This window comes from Melopsittacus undulatus, chromosome 2 (assembly GCF_012275295.1).
Source record: "Melopsittacus undulatus isolate bMelUnd1 chromosome 2, bMelUnd1.mat.Z, whole genome shotgun sequence".
Lineage (NCBI taxonomy): Eukaryota > Metazoa > Chordata > Aves > Psittaciformes > Psittaculidae > Melopsittacus > Melopsittacus undulatus.
In genome coordinates this window covers 7,357,039-7,364,978 of record NC_047528.1, presented here as the reverse complement: position 1 = coordinate 7,364,978, position 7,940 = coordinate 7,357,039, and the positions used below count along the sequence as shown (strand labels likewise).

Sequence of the window (7,940 nt, the reverse complement as noted above, 5' to 3'; positions counted from 1 at the left end):
ACAGTGTACAGCATCTTCCACCATGTTCCTTAGACCAGGCTCCAAGGAGACTTTAAAGCAGCCCTCTGGGACCTAAAGGGGCTACAGGAAACCTGGAGAGGGGCTTGGGACAAGGGGAATGGCTTTTAAACTGACAGAGGGGAGACTGAGCTGAGCTCTTAGGCAGAAGCTCTTCCCTTGTGAAGGTGCTGAGGCGCTGGCACAGGGTGCCCAGAGAAGCTGTGGCTGCCCCATCCCTGGCAGTGTTCAAGGCCAGGTTGGACACAGGGGCTTGGAGCAAGCTGCTCTAGTGGAAGGTGTCCCTGCCCTTGGCAGGGGTTGGAACTGGATGTTCTTAATGCCCGTTCACCCCCCCCTCCCCCCCGTCACTGTATACTGTGTGTACAGTCCTCATTCACAGGGCACCCTGCGGGCCGAGGGCCTCCCTCAGGCCTCGCGGTAGCGGGAGGCAAAGCCCTGCCCGGCAGCCCCCGCTCCCCTCCGGCCGCTGTGTCCCCCTATGGGCCCAGTGTCCCCGGCGGAGGCGGGGCCGGACCCCCCGTGCCCTCCCATCCCGTAACAGGTAACGGCGGAGACGCCGCGGGGTCGAGCCGGGGTTTGCTTCCGAGGTTTCCTTTCGCTTCGGCGGACACCGCCGCGCCCTGAGGGGCCGGGCCGGGCACACCTGGGCTGGGATCGGCCGGGCCCGCCCCGCCGGGCTCCGCTCCCTCCGTCTCCGCCTTCAGGCGCAGCGGCCCCCGGCAGGACCATGGTGCCGGTGTGCGGCGGGGGCTGGCGGCCGCCTGCTGCGGATGGCGGCGGCCGGCCGGAGCCCGCTGCTCCTCAGCCTGGCCCGGGGCTGGAGCTGCCGGGCCGGGGAGGAGGCAGCGGCGGCCAGGGGCAAGGCCGTGTCCGTGAGGAAGCGGGGGTACGACATCACCAGGAACCCGCACCTCAACAAGGTCGGTGCCTGCTTGGGCTTGCTGGGGCGGGTGGAAGGGGCTTGGTGCCATGGGGTGCAGGTGTTTCTGCGTTGGAAGCGTTGTGGCAGCGTTGGCTGTGCCCGTCCTCAGTGTGCGGCCCGCAGATGGGGTGGATGCGGTGGGGAGGGGTTGCGGGTTGGTGTGAGCAGAGCATGGGGTGTGTTAGAGGTTCAGCACCAGTGCCTGCCTTTGGGGCTGGTTGTTTGGCATCCCTGTGTCTGCGGCTGCTGCAGTGGTGGCACTGGGAGAGCCCGTGTAGGACCTACAGCCGTTTGTATGGAAACGGAGGAGAAAGCGTGGATGCTCCTAAAACCCAACACCTGGGGTATTTTGATGTATGTAGTATTGCACACTGCAGCCTAGGAGCCGGTTGTTTAGACCTTGGTGTGGTTGTCCTTGGTTTAACTCCTCCCTCCATAGCGTAACCAAAGCAGCATGGTTTGCCAGGCTGAAGAAGTGTTCTCAATGCTGCAGAAATGGCAATGTCACTTAAACAAAAAGCAGCAAGTTTTAGGAGAAAGGTTTTCAACCATTTACAGTGAGACCCTGAAGCTTCAGGCTAGGAATGACTAGGGCTCTGTGCTGCCCAGCAGGAGAAAGGTCAATTGCCATTTATCAAATGGGTCACTTTTTTACATTGGTGGATACCACACGTATGTTTGTGAGCAGCACATGGTTGATTTTAAGATCTTAATTCATATGATGAATTGTATGAATTGTTATTTGTAAGTAAACTGATTCTTTCTCTCTGTCTAAAGAGATCTGGATCCATCTCCCCAGGCCACTGCTGCAGTTGACCAACAAAAGCAAGAGGGCTTTGCTAGCATGTAGGGACAATAATGAACTTGGATTGGATATAAGGAAGAAATTCTTTACTGTTAGGGTGGTGAGGTACTGGAATGGGTTGCCCAGGGAAGCTGTGAATGCTCTATCCCTGGCAGTGTTCAAGGCCAGGTTGGACAGAGCCTTGGGTGAGATGGTTTAATGTGAGGTGTCCCTGCCCATGGCAGGGGGGTTGGAACTGGATGATCCTAAGGTCCTTTCCAACCCTAACTATTCTATGATTCTATGTTGTTCTACCTATTCTATTCAAACAGTTACCATTCTTTATGTAGCTGGATGAGCACCTTTCTTAGCCCAGAAAAGGAACACACATAATTTTATGTGTGTTTGATAAATAGCCCCACACTACTCTGCCATCCCTTTCCATAATTTAAAAAGGGAAAAATAACCTGGATGCAGATTTTGGGATCAGATATGTCAGATTCAAGATTATTGGGTTCCAGTTTCTTGGATTCATTTTGCTCAAAATCACTAAAAATACCCTAATTACTTTAAAAATAAGTGTTAAACAGTATATTCATAGCTAATGGGGCTCCTCAATTCCTGGCAGTGTTCAAGGCCAGGTTGGATGGGGCTTGGAGCAGCCTGGTCTATGGAAGGTGTCCCTGCTGATGGGAGAGGGTTGGAACTGGATGATCTTCAGGTCCCTTCCAACCCAAACCATTCTGTGATTCTATGCAGCATCTGCTTGGTGTGTACTTATATGGCTCCTTCTGGGCTGTAGACTCTTTGGATAACAGCTTTCACTTTGTGTAGCAAGTTGTACACAGGGCTGCATCTCCTGGTACCATTTCAGCATCCATAGAGGTGAACCCCTACAGATCACGCAATGACACAGGGTGTTCCTGAGCATGTAACAACTCTGCAGGCAGTCTGTTTTGGATCGTTGTACAGTGCATGTCTGCAAGACTGAAGAGAAGAGAATTTGCCAACAGCCTCATAAGCAACAATAGTTCATCAGCATTAAGTGGTTTTGATGGCATTTTCTTCTTTTGGGTGTTCAGTCATAGTTACAAAGAGTGACACAGCTAATGTTTCTAGTAGTCTTATATGTATCAACTTGAACTGAAAAATTAATAGTTGGATTTTTGTTCACTGTAATTCAATAGTAACACAAACCCAGTTGAATCTCTCATGTGTTTCAGATTGATCTGGCTACCACAAAAGTAGACTTTGAATGTCCCATTTGATGATTTTCAGAACTGAGGCTTTTCTAAATTATTTTCCACTTCTAGTGAAATAAATTATTTTCCTTTAAGTCTAAATGGATTTCTGTCCATGTGAAGAGAAGGGAAGAAATCTGTTTCTGTTAGAGGTAAAGTGTATTCTAGCATGCCATGTTTAACTGGCCATAGGAAATCTCTCAGCTAGTTTTGCCTGGGTGTTTACTGTGTATGTTGTTATGTTCCTCTGTCAGTATGGATCTTACAATCAGTGATAAAGGCATCTACAGCACATCCAAGTGAGGACAGAAACAGCTATCATCTTTGATAAGAGATAAGGACTGGCTATTTATGCACCTAGGGGACTCGTAAAAGCTCAGGCCCTCTTTCCAAACTCCTGTAAAGAGGCTTCTATTTCTCTGTTGCTTTTAGCAGTTCCTTGTAGTACCTAAAGACTTAACTGTGTTCAGCTTGAAATGGGATGCTTCAGACAGTTCATATGTCAGCATATGATTGATAGTCCTTTGGTCTTCTGTGCTGCTGTAGTTTAAGTCACAGTTGGGCATCTCAGTAAGTTTTCAGCTGTTATACTCTCATCACATAGCAATTATTGTTTACTCCCTTGGTAGCTAAATGTGGTCCTGGGGTCATTGCTGTTTTTCTGCAGTGGATCCTACTCTAAGTTTTCATCTGGTTGAAGGCAGGGGATATTTCTCACATCTCTCCAAGAACCTCTGAAAGAAGTGAGCCTTTGGGCAGCAAGCATTTTTCTGCTTTATTCAATGCCCTGGCTGGTTTTTAGCTTGTGGGTAAAGTTTAAATTGTCAGTCTGAAGCTATGAAGTGTGTGGTATTTATTCAGTGAGGATGACTATGTCCTTCCAGCAGAACCACAGGCAGATTCACTGTCTGAGGTTATTGATCCAAGGCTTTGCTTGCTTACTAGGTTGAAGATGCTTTGAAGAAGCAGGCTCTGAAATCAATGCTGCTAGGTCCTCTGTAATATCCTAAATATGGGTAAAAGCAGGTTGTCCTCTGAGAAGCTTTTCTATTTTCCAAATCTGCCTGAGCAGAAAGAAAGAAATGAAAAGCTGGTGATGGATGGATGAGATTTGCAGTTATTTCTCTCCTCTGGTCATTGTTTACTGTGTGAAGTTGGCCAGGTTTTCTGATTTGAATTCCTAAATGTTGATCAAGGATGTCAACACTGTGTAAAGCATGGATTATAAATGAGATTTTGCTAATCAGAATCATTTGGGCTGGAAAGGACTTCAAGATCATCTAGTTCCAATCACCCTACCACGGGCATGGGCATCTCCCACTAGACCAGGTGCCAACTGGGCTGCATCAAAAGGAGCTTTACCAGCAGGTCAAAGGAGGTGATCCTGCCCCTCTACTCTGCTCTCTTGAGATCCCACTTGCAGTATTGTGTGCAGTTCTGGTGCCCTCAACATAAAACATGGAACTGTTGGAACAAGTCCAGAGGAGGCCACGAGGATGATCAGGGCCTGGAGCACCTCCCGTATGAAGACAGGCTGAGAAAGTTGGGGCTGTTCAGCCTGGAGAAGAGAAGGCTGCATGGAGACCTCATAGCAGCCTTCCAGTATCTGAAGGGGGCCTCTAAGAGTGCCAAAGAGGTGACATGATGTACAGTGAGGTATCCTTTCCCATGGCAGGGGGTCCTTTCCAACCTGAATGATTCTGTGATTCTTTGGTGACCGAGGCTCTCTCCAGCTTGGCCTTGAACACTGCCAGGGATGGAGCATTCACAACCCTGGGCAACCCATTCCAGTGCCTCACCACCCTCACAGAAAAGAGTTTCTTCTATGTATCTAATCTAAATCTCCCTTGCTTAAGTTTAAACCCATCACCCTTTGTCCTATTGCTACAGTCCTTGATGAAGAGCCTCTCTCCAGCATCCAGTCCTTAAATTATTTGTCCAATCTATGCATTGTGTCCTCTGTGTTTTAGCAATCACACACTGAGCTGGACAGTTCCTAGTTTGGTCACACACCTGTAGGGATTCAAAAGTCTTATGCAAAATTGCCTGTGATTTAGCTCATGACACCTGATTGCAGTGTTCAGTTGGAGGGTTCGTGGTGCTTCAAGCTTTTTGTTGGAAGTCCTATTTTTGGGATAAATCATGCCTCCTTGGAGATGTGCTGTCACAGACAGATGCAGAGCTGGGGGTTGCAGTTTGTTGTCATAGAATCATAGAGTAGTTATATAGCAGGATATTGCTGTATTTGAAGGGTTGAGATAACATGCTGAATTGTTCTGCAAGGTGCAGTGCAGGGATCAGAATTTAGGGTCTTCAGTGTACATCTGGATAATACTCTGTACTCTTGATGTCTGTGCCTGCTCTCCATTGCTTTCTATGGGATATGTCATAATGAATTGCAAAGAAACCCACCACAAAAAACCCCAGCAAACCCAAAATTACCAGTCTGGAACTGCAAAGAGCCTTTAAAGAATTGTTACAGGGTTTGGAATGTGCTGTTGTGCACATGATTAAAATGTAGAAAGTTTGTTTGTCCTTTAGCTTTGCAGGGATCAGAATTGTGCTGAGGTTTCTTTGCACTGTGTCAGTAATTTACCACTGCAGCTGAGAATGGTACCATTGCACACAGCTCTCCTCAGTAACTGTGATGAAATCGAACTAAAAATTAGCTGCCTTTGTGAAACTATTGCATTTAAAATCAGTAAAGAGCACCAGAACAGTGTGTCTGAATGACAGCTGGCAAGATCAAATCAAGTCAGTATTCTGTTCTCAGGTTAGTAAATCTCTAAATCCATATTCTTACAGCTTTAGTTTGGGGTTGGCCAGCTTTAGGTCCGGATAGAGATAAAGCTACTGAGGTAAGCAGGGGGCTTGAAGTGGCTGTGTGACTCCCAGCATTTAACTTACAATCTCTTTATGTTTTGCAGAGTAGGAGTATGAGGTGGGCTGAGTTTGGAGGTCCCTCTTATTTTTCAGGAGCCCATTTGAGCAAGTTTTAGCATACAACTTCACTTAAAAAGGTAATAAATAAACTCCCTTGGGGGTTTTTGTATACACTAAAGCCACACGTGGCTAAGAAAGTCCCCAGACTAAATGCTGAAGGGATGGGAGTGTGCAGGGAAAGAGTATCCTATTTACCCACCTTATTTATTCATCCTAAGGTTTATGGCTGCTGCTGGAGAAAGGATGCTCATGTAGATGAACTGACCTGACAGGACTCTCGAGTTTCTAGGAGTATCAAACAAGACACTTCTATGGGCAAACCCTGCAGCACATGGGCCACTGCAGTCCCAAGCCAAACCACAGCTTAAGACAGAAGGCAAGCTCCTTATGAAACTGTGCTCTAACACTACAAGAGTTGAAATGTGGGCTTGGAGCCCTGTGCAGTGTGATGTGCCTTCAGTGGTGTCCAGAGCAGGGAGGTGGTTTTCATGTTTTCATTTGTTCTTTATTTCATCAGCCAAGCCTATGTGTATCACCATAGACTTCAGTGGAAGCAAACTCCAAGGAGATGAACTTTGGCTGAGTATTTTGGGGGATAGTATTCTGGAAATGCTCAGTTAGATTTGGTTTTGCCTTCATCCCAGCATGTAGAGTTTAATTTCTGTTTGGTCAAGCATATCTTTTTCTGAGTCCAAGGTATCTTTTGGCAATGGCATTTCTAAATGTTTTGGTACCAAACAACTTGTTATGATATGGTCCCTTTTCTTCCCCAGCTTGGATTCCAGGTCCTCTCCCTTGTAGCCAAACCAGGAGGCCGTCTGCCTTCCTGTTTATCTGCATCATCTCTTGCCAACACTGTCACAATCTGCCCTTCAGGATACCACTGATTCTTTGTGTGTAAAGCTCTTGTGGAAAAGCTTGGAAGTGCGGAGGAATCATAAGTGGTTGGGTTGGAAGGGACCTTAAAGCTTACCCAGTTCCAACCCCCGGCCACAGGCAGGGACACCTTCCACTAGAGCAGCTGCTCCAAGCCCCTGTGTCCAACCTGGCCTTGAGCACTGCCAGGGATGGGGCAGCCACAGCTTATCTGGGCACCCTGTGCCAGCGCCTCAGCACCCTCACAGGGAAGAGCTTCTTCCTAAGATCTCATCCCAGTCTCCCCTGTTTCTGTCAGGTTAAAGCCATTCCCCTTGTCCTGTCCCTACAGGCCCTTGTCCCAAGCCCCTCTGCAGGTTTCCTGCAGCCCCTTTAGGCACTGGAGCTGCTCTAAGGTATCCCCTTAAGGAGCCTTCTCTTATCCAGGCTGCCCCAGCCCAGCTCTCTCAGCCTGGCTCCAGAGCAGAGCTGCTCCAGCCCTTGCAGCATCTCCATGGCCTCTTCTGGATTGGAAGGGAATCTGTTGCTGGCACAGGGAGAGGGTGCTGATGCAGACCCTGTCTCTGTGCTGTAATAACCTCATAGTACATTGGTCCTTGTAGGTGCACTGAGAGCTCTTGGAAGTATCTGTTGAGCAGCTTTTAGAAGTGCTGAGTTTATGCTTGCAGTCACTGTGAGATACTAATAAAAGTAAATAGTGTTTGGACCAAAATGCTTGTTTCTGTTGCCTGAGCAGTTTATGTTGTAACAATACCTTTAAAATTGCCTGTAAGTTGTGGAAATTCATCAGTTTGGCAGCTGCCTCTGTTGCTTTCTTTTTATCATGCCCTTTCTTTTAGAGGAGTCTTAATCCTTACACCAGGCATGTTTTGGTAGGGCAGAGCTAAGATTGAATGTAGCTTTTGTTTCTTAGGGTAGACTATGTTGGTTTTTGGCATCTGAATTGCACTTAAGTAACATAAATTGTTTGATAAACAGCATGAAATCTGATATTGCTGTGGTTAGAATGGAGCTAGGGCTGAATGTGACAGCTTGTTCAGCATTCTTATTCATTGCATCTAGTGTGGCAAACAACTAGTTGATTACTTTGGAAGTACTGTAGATGACAGTGGGAATAGTGACCATGTTACATGTGGGGCTGGTCCCAGTCTTC

The 7,940-nt window shown here is 47.5% G+C and overlaps 1 protein-coding gene across 1 annotated transcript in view; it reads left to right on the top strand.

Annotated features, from left to right (window-relative positions):
- Positions 1-691: 691 nt before the first annotated feature.
- The window catches only part of ME3 (malic enzyme 3), a 95,154-nt gene continuing 87,905 nt past the window's right edge, over positions 692-7,940 (top strand). Inside the window, 2 exon segments of the mRNA XM_034074353.1 lie at positions 692-771; positions 773-941. Of these exon segments, the coding sequence (XP_033930244.1) occupies positions 749-771; positions 773-941 (192 nt within the window). The 5' untranslated portion in view covers positions 692-748.